At 48.7% G+C, this 12,544-nt stretch overlaps 2 protein-coding genes across 2 annotated transcripts in view; both read left to right on the top strand.

The window, feature by feature from the left end:
* The first annotated feature begins 4,702 nt into the window (after window positions 1-4,702).
* On the top strand, window positions 4,703-7,948 carry GPR61 (G protein-coupled receptor 61). The gene is made up of 2 exons (XM_043460412.1): window positions 4,703-6,777; window positions 7,443-7,948. Exon 1 carries the CDS (start codon window positions 5,172-5,174, stop codon window positions 6,525-6,527), a length of 1,356 nt encoding a protein of 451 aa, XP_043316347.1. The 5' UTR covers window positions 4,703-5,171; the 3' UTR covers window positions 6,528-6,777; window positions 7,443-7,948.
* Window positions 7,949-10,712: 2,764 nt separating this feature from the next.
* The window catches only part of GNAI3 (G protein subunit alpha i3), a 42,754-nt gene continuing 40,922 nt past the window's right edge, over window positions 10,713-12,544 (top strand). The window contains exon 1 of the mRNA XM_043460410.1: window positions 10,713-10,966. Within this exon, the coding sequence (XP_043316345.1) occupies window positions 10,849-10,966 (118 nt within the window). The 5' untranslated portion in view covers window positions 10,713-10,848. The remainder of the gene's footprint in view (window positions 10,967-12,544) is intronic.

The following is a 12,544-nucleotide window of genomic DNA, read 5'->3' as shown; positions in this document are numbered from 1 at the left end:
CTCATCACCTGTTCTTCGCCCTTCTGCCGATGATGTTTCTCAGCTCTGTTCAGCCCCATAGATCCGGAACAATCAGAGCCTCCCCAAGCTCCTGCCTCCCACCCTGCCTTGAGGAAGCAGCGCTGTGTTGGTGCCACAGGGTGGCTTATGAGGGTGTTCAATTCTCCCATCTCCACAAGCTCTCACAGCCCCATACCAGAAAAACATACTATTCAAGAAGACAATAATAAAGCACTTTTTGAGGGGCAAGTGCAGGATTAGGACAAAGCCCTTAGCTCTCCTCCAAACCTGTTCTCTCTATACAGGAAGCAGCTTCCAAAGGAGCCCAGCTTTGGGCCATGCTCTCGAGCCACAGCCCCTGTCAGACCTGCCCCTGGGGCCCTGTGTCTGCACTGACTGGCCTACTACGGAAGTGCCTTGGTTCTGATGTCACAGAACCAGGCAATGGCCCAGCTGTCAGAAACCTCGGGGACCATCTGTCTTCAGTTCCCTTTGAGGGCTTCCCTGGTGGCTCAGACGGTAAAGAACCTGCCCGCAATGCAGGAGACCCAGGTTCGATCCCTGGGTGGGGAAGATCCTCTGGAGTAGGAACTGGCAAAACCTACTCCAGTATTCTTGCCTGGAGAATTCCATGACAGAGGAGCCTGGCTGGCTCCAGTCCGTGGGGTCACAAAAAGTCAGACACGCCTGAGTAACAAACACTTTCACTTTCACTCCCTTTGAACGAATAAGAAACCAAGACCAGAAATGACAAGTGACTTTCCTAATGTCACACAGTTAGGAACTGCCAGAGTCAGGCCTTAAACCTGGATCTTCTGACTCTGAGTGCTCTTTTTATGTCATCAGGTTAGCCAGGAGGGTCTCCCCAGCTTGCCATCACCTGGCCTCACCAGGCTTTTGAGCTACCACTCCAGCGGCCTGAGAGGAGTGGGAGGGGCTGGGCCCACTCTTGGGTGCCTTGCCTGGGGGCACTGGTCCCTGGCTCCTGGCTCCCCAAGTGGCTCCAAGGGTCTGGGTGGGAAGCAGGAGGCCATTAGGACCCAGAAGCTCTCAGAGCATCCTGCTCTGCCGGCTGCCTCTCACTGATCACTGCAGTGGTTCAGGCTTCAGCAGCCTTGGAGAAGCATCAGCTGAGAGGCGCTATCACATGGGAGCCGGGAGCTGCTCAGCAAAGGTAGGAGTTGCCGACTAGGCCAGAAATGGGGGCCAGACCCAGGCCTGGTGATGAGTGCTGAGGTACCCCGTAGAAGGGTATAGCCCACCCTCCCTTATGATGGGCAGTTTTGTCCGGGGGTGGGCCCCCAGGTATCCTGAAGGAAATATTGGGGTGTGGGCATCTCTGAAGTCTTGAGATGGGGGTTGATCTCCAGTAGGAGTATCCACATCCTGCAGACAGACAGGGTTCCCCATCTATCTTGCTCCATGTCATAGAAATGGGTCCCCTACATCCTAGGAATAGGTCCTTTGGCATCCAGGCCGACGGGCAACTCTGTGTCCTAGGCGTGGGCAACTCTGCTGGGGGGAGGTGCCATAGCCCCCTGAAAATCTCTCCTGGCTTAGGTGGGGGTTTGCTCCTGTCTGAAGGAAGGCCAGGCTCGGGTCCTCGGGATGGAAGCTCTGTAACTAAGAAACAGGTGCATGTGAATCCCAACACCTCTGTGGCCTTGGGCTGGGCACTTATGTACATCTTGCCTCCTGAGACAAGGCTATTTGTAACTTGACCGTACCCCTGCTAGAGGCCCAGACTTCAACCTCTAGGATGGCAAAGCCTTCCAGGTATTGAGATGTTCTGGAGGTGAGGGAAGGGTTGCTAGAAGGGAACAGGGAGAGGATAAGAGCATCCGAGAAGCCACGATAATCGAGCGAGGAGTGGAGCGAGGCTCCCTGGGCTTCCACTGTGAAACTGTTATCCCATGTCCCTCCCAGCCTTTACCCTGGTCCATCAGTGAGGAAGTGCTGGGGAGCGGGTATACTGGCTTTTCTTTAGAAGGTAAATGGGAATGCTGGAATTTAGGGAGCAGTGCGGAGATACTAGCAAGGCTCAGAGGGGCTGCGAAAAAGAGGAATGTTCAATGCCTTCTTGCCTAGGGCTCCATTATGGCTGCACAGCACCTCTCCATCTCCACGTGGAACACACATCTGCTTCCTGCGGTCTGGGACCCTGGGTAGGCCCTGCTGGCAGACTCTTGATGTCTGGGCAGAAGTGGTGGGCCTTGACTCCTTTAGCTCCCAGGGCCCCAGAGTCATGTCTTCTGGGCCCCACTCTCAGGTAGAAGGGATGGGGGAGTCATGGCATAGAAAGAAAAGGGCAAGTTTGCCTCTCCTGGTGTTTCTCCCCACATTTTTTTCTGGAAGGTTGTCTTATGATAAGCGTCTCTACCCTGAGCCCTCTCTTTCACCCTCTCCACAGACTTCGAGACAATGTGATATGAGCTGTTTTTTATCCCCTGGGAGAGGCACATCTCTGGGTAGTTAGTCCAAAGTTAGGACTCCCTCAAGTCCAGGAGCCCAAGTTACTCATTTCAGAAGAGAGGCTCCTGGCTGGCACACAGCTGAGTGTTCCTGGAGTATATCCTGGAGGAAAGGATTCAACTGACCAATCTGAGTTTGATTCAGGTCGCAAAGTTGTACTGAGCACATACTGCAAGCATGGCATGCTAGAAGTTAAATTAGTGCAAGGTTGATGGTAATGCCAAAAACCAAGGGTGATTGTAAGGCTGTGGCTATAAAGGGGCAAGGGACCTATCTGCCCCATGTGGGCCTCTTTACTTCAGTCAGAGAAATGATGGAGGTTTAATTGAGCAGCCACCAGGTCCTCCATAGCCCAGGAACTCACTGAGCCATCCAATGTTATCACATATGGAAAGCTTGAAGTTTTTCCAGTCCAACCCTCCCATTTAACACATGAGGAGAGTGACCCAGGAAACTTCTGACTTGTCTGCAAAAAGCCCATTAGACTTGGCATGGCCACAGTTTGCCTCTAATTTTTATACCTTAGTACACTATGCTGAGGGACTCTGGACTGCAAGAATGGCAAATGGAAATAAAAAAATTAAAATTACAGCTGACTCTTGAACAATGTGAGGGTTAGCAGTGCTGCCCCTTTGAGCAGTGAAAAATCCCTGTATAAACTATAGTCGGCCTTCCGTCTTGCTGTTCTGCATCCCATACTGCTGATGGGATCCTGTAGTACGGTAGTATTTATTATTAAAAAAAAAAAATCTGCGTGTTAAGTAGACTCCTGCAATTCAAACTCATGTTGTTCAAGGGTCAACTGTACATTGGGCAACTTATTTCAATTCTGTGCAAACTCAGCATGGATAATGAGACACATAAAACAGATTTTATCAGAGAAATGAGAGACGCTGAACCCGGAGACTTCTTCCTTTGCCAGATTCCTCCGGTTTACCTCTCTGCTTTATGCTCACCCACCTTCACTCCCCATACCTTTTATACAGATGCCTACTCCCCCTTCTTGTTCTGGGTCTATGGTAACAGTACAGGAACAGGAGGGTTTTGGCCAGAGGTCCCTCCATGGTCAGCTGCAATGACCCAAGATCCAGGGCCCTGGAGAGTGGGAGGTTAGGAGCAGCTCCTCTCTGACCTCCGGGGGCACAGTGACCTTGGTAAGTTAATGAGTGGGTAGAGATGGGCAGCTTTCATATGACTTATGCCCTTCTGCCTTTGGGAGCAATAGAGGCTGGATGAATTGACTTCCCAGTTTCCTGCCAGTGGGATGTTTTGTTTTCACTGGTCCTTCTCGACACTTCCAAAGTGGCAGCTCTTTGGCTTGGGGGTGGTGATGTTAGAGCAAACTTAAGCACAATCTTTCCCCTTTTCAGGCTATCTCTTCCCAGTGGTGGCCCCAGTTCAGCGGGAGACATTTTTAAATTTTTAATTAATTAATTTTTATTTTTGGCTGTATTGGGTCTTCATTGCTGTGTGGGTTTTTCTCTAGTTGCAGCGAGTAGGGGCTACTCATCATTGTGGTGCACTGGCTTCTCATCGTGGGTAGTTTCTCTCATTGTGGAGCATGGGCTGTAAGGCGTGCAGGCTTCAGTAGTTGCAGTTGTTGCTCTGCGGCATATAGGATCTTCCTGGTCCAGGGATGGAACCCGTGTCTCCTGCATTGGCAGGTGGAATTCTTTACCACTGAGCCACCAGAGAAGCCCGAGAGACATTTTTAGACATGTTTCAAATTCAACAACTATTTACTGAATGTCTGTTGTGTTGCAGCCACTGTGGAGGGCACCTTCAGGCGAAGCATGGCACGGGGGGCTGAGTGCTAGCCCTGGAGCCAGGCCTCCTGGGTGTGTAACTGCTCCTGGCCACTTACGAGCTATGTGACCTTCGGTAAGTTCCTTTATCTCCGGTAGGTCCCAGTTTTATCAACCGCAAAATAGGGAAAGGATATCTACCTCATATGGTTACATAAGGATTAAAATGAGTTAATATATGTGGAATGCTGAGAACAGGGCCTGGCATGTGGAAAGCACCATATATACATTACTGCTTATTAGGATTTTATTAATAAATCCTGCAGCATCTTCCAAGCACAGTTGTGAAGTAGGTATTATTCCTTTCATTTTACAGATGGCTTTATGAGGAAACCAAAGCTGAGAAGAGCCACAGAGTTAGTAATTCCCAGACCTGGGACTGGAAACCGGATCTTGTGCTTGTTCTCCACAACGATTCCTGCCATTCTGAGGAGACAAGAAATCAGGAAATTTACATAAGCAACCTTAAAACTGGGGCACCATCCCAGAGCTCGGCGGGACCCTGAGAAAGGGAGACAGAGGATTTAGACTCTGGACAACAGTCCTTGAAAGGGGAGAAGGGTGTGGAAAAGAGAGGAAAAGGAAGTGGAAAAGGAGCTGGAGACCACTCAGAAGATGGAGTGTTGAGTGGGTGAGGCTCCTGCATCGCTCCCTCTCTTGCTTCTTTGCAGTCACCAAGGTGGACCGGAGCTGTCTCCTGAGCCCTCAGTCACTGGCCTTGAAGGCTGGCAACAGGAGCCTGCTGAGACGCTCCAGCAGGAGGCGCTCTCTCCCCCAGATCTGCACACACAAAATTGGGAAGCCTGGGCCTGGGCTTGCCATCCCAGGGGCACTGGACTAGGATGGGGGATGGGCCTGTGACAGGAGGTGACCTGGGTGTCCTCTTTCGGCCCCATGGAGTCCTCACCCATCCCCCAGTCATCAGGGAACTCTTCCACGCTGGGGAGGGCCCCTCAAACCCCAGGTCCCTCTACTGCCAGTGGGGTCCCGGAGGCAGGGCTGCGGGACGTGGCTTCAGAATCCGTGGCCCTCTTCTTCATGCTCCTGCTGGACTTGACCGCTGTGGCTGGCAATGCTGCTGTGATGGCTGTTATTGCCAAGACACCTGCCCTTCGAAAATTTGTCTTTGTCTTCCACCTCTGCCTGGTGGACCTGCTGGCTGCCTTGACCCTCATGCCCCTGGCCATGCTCTCCAGCTCCGCCCTCTTTGACCATGACCTCTTTGGGGAGGTCGCCTGCCGCCTCTACTTGTTCCTGAGCATATGCTTTGTTAGCCTGGCCATTCTCTCAGTGTCGGCCATCAACGTGGAGCGCTACTATTACGTGGTCCACCCCATGCGTTATGAGGTGCGCATGACGCTGGGGCTGGTGGCCTCTGTTCTGGTGGGTGTGTGGGTGAAGGCCTTGGCCATGGCTTCTGTGCCAGTTTTGGGAAGGGTCTCGCGGGAGGAGGGAGCTCCCAGCATCCCCCTAGGCTGCTCACTCCAATGGAGCCACAGTGCCTACTGCCAGCTTTTTGTGGTGGTCTTTGCTGTCCTTTACTTCCTGTTGCCCTTGCTCCTCATCCTAGTGGTCTACTGCAGCATGTTCCGAGTAGCCCGTGTGGCTGCCATGCAGCATGGACCGCTGCCCACGTGGATGGAGACCCCCCGGCAACGCTCTGAGTCTCTCAGCAGCCGCTCCACGATGGTCACCAGCTCAGGGGCCCCCCAGACCACGCCACACCGGACGTTTGGGGGAGGGAAGGCAGCAGTGGTCCTCCTGGCTGTGGGGGGACAGTTCCTGCTCTGCTGGTTGCCCTACTTTTCTTTTCACCTCTATGTCGCCCTGAGTGCTCAGCCTGTTTCGACGGGGCAGGTGGAGAATGTGGTGACCTGGATTGGCTACTTCTGCTTCACTTCCAACCCTTTCTTCTACGGATGTCTCAATCGGCAGATCCGGGGGGAGCTCAGCAAGCAGTTTGTCTGCTTCTTCAAACAGGCTCCAGAGGAGGAGCTGAGGCTGCCAAGCCGGGAGGGCTCCATTGAGGAGAACTTCCTGCAGTTTCTTCAGAGCACTGGCTGTCCCACGGAGTCCTGGGCTTCCCGACCTGTACCCAGCCCCAAGCAGGAGCCACCTGCAGTTGACTTTCGAATCCCTGGCCAGATAGCTGAGGAGACCTCTGAGTTCTTGGAGCAACAACTCACCAGCGATATCATCATGTCGGACAACTACCTCCGTCCCGCCCCCACACCACGACTGGAGTCATGATGGGCTGGTGGACACTTGGAGGGTGATGGGGCTGGGGGCCAGTTATAACTGCAAGGAACTCCTTGTGGGATCACCTTTTTCTGGCTAGCTGGGGCTGGGGCCTCTGCACACAGCTTTTGCTTAATGTTTCTGCATCAGCAACAGAGCCAACTGGATGGATATGTGGCAAAAGCCTTGGACATGGCTATGATCCTTGACTACTGGGGGAGGGAACTTGGTGAGATGGTGACGAGAGTCAAGGGTCACGAAGGTGAGATGATGATGATGCCTTTCAACCAGTGAGCTTTCCATTCTTCAGGAAGCAGGGAAATTCTAAGGGTAGGAGTTGGAGGACATAGGGCAGCAGGCCAGGTGTGGAGTTATTCTGAGGACCCTTTAGGATCTTTCATTTTTCAGTATAATAGCCCATGGTAGAAACTGCTCCCAGGCAAGGTAAGAAAATGACCCCTGACTTCTCATTTCCTTGCTAGGCTTAAAAAAACAGGACAAAATTGCAGCCAAGTGTTTCCATTTAACAGATTTTTTTCTAGTTTTAAACCTGAGGTTTCCTTGAAGTGAGAGGACCAGCTTTATTCCTTTCTTGAGTTTGGTCAGAGCAAGCGGAAGTAGTAATCAGGGCCTACAGAGTAGAAGAGAGGAAAGTTGACTGCAGCTCTCTCTCCCACCTTCCAGGAATAGCTGTTCTGTTGTATTTTTTCTCTCTCTTAGACATGAGAGATCAATTTTGGGACTTGATCTTAGCAGAGGCAAGATTAAAACAGGATGGCTCTTTCTCCTTGTCTTTTAGGATGAAATGGAAGGATTGGGGGTTGGATTGCTGAAGGTAGGGGTTAACATTTGAATTGCTAAGGTGGTTGGATACAGAGAGGCCCATAATAACCCTGACCAATAATACTGTAAATCTTTATTTTCCAGAACTGGCCTCCCTGATCTCTCTCCTCATGGCAGTGACCCATCGCCAGCCCCCTGGACAACCGGGTACAAGAGACTAAGGTTGGGAATGGGAAAGGTGGGGTTTCCATGGTTCACTAAATGCTTCCCTACTCCCATTCATCGCTCTCAAAATTAGCTTCAGTGACAAAGACTTAAATCTCTCTCCTATCTGCAGCCCTGGGTTGGACAGGGGGCGCAGGAACTGGGCTCAGCTGACTGAAACTGTAGGAACTGTTAGGTGATACTGATGGCGGTCTATTCAAGGGAGGGGGAACAACTGCAAAACTGGACAGGACACCCATCTGGGACTGCCTGTTCATCCACTTCCCTCATTTCAATCAGGTAACATTAAAGAGTCAAGGCAGGACCAGATGGTGATGTGATCTGTATTTGAACAAATTCCTGGTTTATTGAGCTCCAAAGGGGAAGACGGGTTGGTGGGAGTAGGTTAGCTTCCCCTTTGAACAGCTAATAAATAATTTTTATTATAAAAATGTTATGCTGATATCAACATTGACTCCTTCAGTTCAACCCAGTGCATAATAGCTGAATACCCCATTCTCTGGGACTCACACAGATTTATAGTCACTGCCTTCAAGGAGTGCACAGTCTTAATTTGATCAGGTACCTTGTTTTATATTTTGACAGAGCATTCACATATAGTAAAGCATTATAGAATTTTAGAGAAATATATTGAAAAATATGTTCATGGTTTTAACTTGAGAGTTCAGCCCAATGCAGCAAGATGTCTACATGGAGGCTTCCTGCAGACTGGAAAGTGTGGGGGTTGCAGATGAAACTCTAGTTGAAGAAAATGATTTATTAAATGAAATAGGGCAGCTTTTTCTCTTCACATCTAGGAAATTTTCCAGGTTTCTGTCTTCCTACTGCTAGACTTATTTTAGCACAAGGCCTTATTGCACTGAGGAGTTCCTTCAGATAATTTATATTTCGAAGAGAGTCTTTAGCGATTGAAGGCATGTTCTCCTCCACTCTCTCCTCCCTTTTAAGATAAATTCATGAGGAATCGCGTTTCTAGATAGGGGAAAACATCCAAACATCACTGATCAACTAGTAGACTGAGCGTTGCCAGCAGGTGGCAGTGTGAGTCTAGTGGAAATAGGAAAGATGCGTGTAGGTGGGGAGGGGGAGCATTGCCTGGCAGCCATTTTGTTAATTTATTTTGCCTTTTCTTTTGACTTTGCCCTCCAACCCTTCCTTTACCATATTCCAAAGGAGAAAATCTTGAGTGCAAGGATATTGCTAATTTAGGCTGAAATTTCTTGACACTGTGACCTCCCTGGCATTTATTACAGAATTTGACATATGCTTTATGCTTTTTTGACATATGGTTTATTTGCATTTATTTTCCCCTGAGTTGATCATGAAAGAAATAAAATTTTCTCTTCTATTATGCTGAGAACTTTCCCAACAATTTCTGTCATGACCACCTTCCAGGAGTATTTTAATCACCAGGATCACTTGGTAAAGTTCCATATGTAATTCTTAAGCTTGTGAAAGCAGTTCCTAGGCAAAATTTGACTTATAAATCCACTGAAGAAATCAACAGGTTGAGAAAATTGTGCTCTCAAGTTATTTTTTCCCTCACCCCAGTGTTGTTGGAGTAACTCTCAATCCTAGATGAAAAGCTGTTGTCAGGACTCCCAGGGAACATCTTATAATGGCAAGGTAGAAAAGGAGTGAATTTGGAGTCAGATCTACTTACTCACTGTGTGAACTTGGAAAGATGCTTAATTTCTCTGGGCCTATTTGTTTATCTGTAAAAATGTGGATAACAACCCACAATCACAGGGTTGTTGTGAGAAATAAATGAGATGACAAATCGAAGTATCTAGCCATACCTGGCAAATAGGTACTCAATAAATATTGTTTTTTTCTCCCCTTCTTTTTGCCCTTTCCCCCCATAAGTATTGATTATGGCAGAGCATCCCCCATATTCTAAGTCACTAGGAAGAGTAGGAGATTTGGAACTTTGAAGAACTGGTATTGAAAAAGTAAGGTGCATGAGGCTATTTAATGTGGTTTTCAAGAAATCCCTCTAATGATCATCAGTCACCGTATATATCTTTCTGTTGGGATCTTACATTCTAAGGTCTAGGTTCGATTGGGGAAGTAATATTTAATCATAGGGAAAGATCCTGGGGGCTACAAGAGTTCCCCTCCCTAGAATGTACCGTGAATGTTTTTGTGGGGCTCTTTGGAAGTAACAGTAATGTAGGGCTATTTTCACCATAGAATCCAGGATTATGAGTAAAAAGACTTATCAGTGTGGGGCTTTCATAGGGGATTTATCAACATCCAGATGATACTGTAGCTGAGAAACAAATTTTACTGTGACTTCTCTTTTCGTGTGTTACCACAAAAGGAAATTTTAAAAGGAGATTCACAGGATGCACTGGTTTGTTTTAGGGTGTGGAACTTTGGTTGACTTATCTTGGTAGAAAGTCTTAAGCCCTTAACGCACGACAATATGTCAGCGCTAAATCTGGCTTGTGTGGGGGAAAGGCAGCATGGAAATTTCATGGAAAAACCACATTCTTACCTTTCAAGTAATTAAGATCTGTTACCGATTTCAAGAGATCCTTTACCGACATAGTAGCTGGGCAACTCTCAAGCCAACTGGGTACCAGTAGTGAGCCAGAGGAGAGGGCAGAAAGGGACTGCAAAGTCCCAGGCATGGTGGGTCTTAACTTATTCCAGATGTGGAGCGTGACCGCGGCGAGGCCCAGACTGTAATGCTCATCCCATAACTCTGGTTGGGACGACGCCAACAGACAAACTATCCTACACTTGGCCTCAGATCTCCACTGCCAGAATTTAAATCGGTTTTCTGGCCAGTGACAAATTCCCAGCAGAAATTCCCGTGCGGGTTGAGGGCTTTTACTTGGGAATTCCCATTCCCCACGCCAATCGGCCGTGCGACCTCGGGAGGGTGCCTTGAACCGGAGAAACCAATCCCTGGTATCTCTATAGCCATCCAAATAAGACAGCCAAAAAGGTGAAAGGGGTCTAAAGTCGAGCGGCGCCCGATAAGCTCGATAGGGCCGCCCTACATCGCGGAACCGACACTCGGCGTCCTGCTCTCTCTCTCTCTCTTTCTCTCTCTCTCTCTCTCTCTCTCTCTCTCTCTCTCCGTACTTCCGCTTTTGGTCACGCCTCCTTTACCCCAGCTAGGGAGGTCGAAGAAGTAACGGCCGCGGGCGTTGCCGGAAGTGTCGTAAAACGCCGGATATCCGGTCCCTCTGGGCGCTCTGGGAGCTGACGGAGAGGGCCGCCGCCCAGCAGTAGACTCTGTCTCCGCCTGCCAAGCCGCAGTCTCCGCGGTTTGTGAGTGAGCCCCGGCCCGGTCCCTTCTTCCGCCGCCGCCATGGGGTGCACGTTGAGCGCCGAAGATAAGGCGGCGGTGGAGCGAAGCAAGATGATCGACCGCAACTTGCGGGAGGACGGGGAGAAAGCGGCCAAAGAAGTGAAGCTGCTGCTACTCGGTGAGGGGCTGGGGGCGGGGCTGGCGGGGTGGGTGGAGGGCCCAGGCACTTGAGAGTCCTAATGGGGGGTTGGTCCGGCGGGAGGAGAGGACCCCGAAGAATCTGGAGGGCGTGACGGACGTGGGGCGGGGTGTGGAGTTGGTGGCTGATGCCGGAGGGCGTGATGAGGGGGTGGGGTTTTGGGGTTGTAGGAATTAGGCTGGAAAGAGGGTGTGCCACCATGCTGGGATTGTGTTTAGCCGAAGGAGCTTCGAAATGTGGTCCAGTAGGACATTGAGACTGTATTAGGAATATGGGAAAAGCTCATAAAGGAAGAGCTGATGTTAGAGAAAGTTTTTCAAGGGAAGGGTTAAAGTGAGTTGGTATTGAGGACGGGAGAGTGTTGGGCTTGTATAATGGCTTGTGAGTTTGGAGCGTGGTGATACTTTATGACAGATTAGAGCTGGGGGGCTTGAATAATTAATATAAATAGGGGGGCTGGGACAGAGTGGTCACGTAGGACCGTGTCATTTATTAGAGAATGGACATTTTGCGCTCTCGCCGAGGTGGAGGAACCCTGGGTTATCCAGGAACACAAAGGTGTATGGTTGAAATAACTGACAAGTTCTCAGGTGTAAAGGAAAAGAGTCTGAGTGTAGAGGCTGTGTGTACTTATCCACTATTTCCTATTATTTTTATTTTCTTAAGGTTTTTTTTTTATAGCTCCTACCATTGTTTTTATAAAGGGGGAGCTGGTGTGAGCTGAGGATATTTAAGGACTGGCTTGTTTGAGGTTTGTGGCATAGGATGTGATGATGACAATAGATTACACAGTGGGAGTTGATGAATATTTGCTGGGGATGATGTGCAGTGGGAATGCAGTTATCTTAGGATAAATTATGGAATTGGACTTACTGTAAAAGATGGGATAGTGACAAACTTCTGTTGAGCTGGGCTTTTTTGTTTGTTTCTCAAACGAAAAATACTGGCTTCAGGAATTAGTTTATTTTACTTGACATTCGTTTTAAGTAGTTTTTATGTACAGTCAGATGCATTTTACTCAACCTGGTTAGTTTTAGAATATTTGAGAGATTGTTTTCTAGAAGCTCAGTGAATCATATAAAATACCCTGATGTCAGCTTACCAATAAATTAGGCCACATTTTTTCTTCACTGTTAGTATTTTCTAGGGATCTGTTAGGGAAGAGTAAGTGGAAGTAATGGTTTCTGTAAGCAATAGAACTTTGCTTTTTAAAACAATTGATTTTTGGGAAAAAGAAGTTGCTTTAGGAGAAGTGCCAAATTTTTATGGTGTGAAGCTCCAGAGGACAGAATGCACCACCATAAATAACCCAGGGTTTATTTTGTACTCTAGGGTGTTCAGGGTGCCCATGCTAGTCTTTTCATGTTAATGTATTTGACAATTTGTAGATTGCAGAAGCCCTGGTAACAGCTTTTTGAATAAAGAGAAGAAGGTATGCACTGGAGTTTGAGCCTTCAGTTTGAATACTTGATCTTACAGAATGTATGAAAAAAAAAAAAATTGAAGTTCCAAACTGCTACTCTTCCATACAACAGGTATCATTTGTGAATGAGCATG

The sequence above is a fragment of the Cervus canadensis genome, chromosome 2 (genome assembly GCF_019320065.1).
Source record: "Cervus canadensis isolate Bull #8, Minnesota chromosome 2, ASM1932006v1, whole genome shotgun sequence".
Classification (NCBI taxonomy): domain Eukaryota; kingdom Metazoa; phylum Chordata; class Mammalia; order Artiodactyla; family Cervidae; genus Cervus; species Cervus canadensis.
The sequence above is the reverse complement of the archived record's forward strand: the minus strand, read 5'-3'. Positions and strand labels throughout refer to the sequence as shown.

Bases quoted from the DNA above. Each gene is read 5' to 3' on its own strand.
- GPR61 (XM_043460412.1), top strand. From the start codon at position 5,172: ATGGAGTCCTCACCCATCCCCCAGTCATCAGGGAACTCTTCCACGCTG.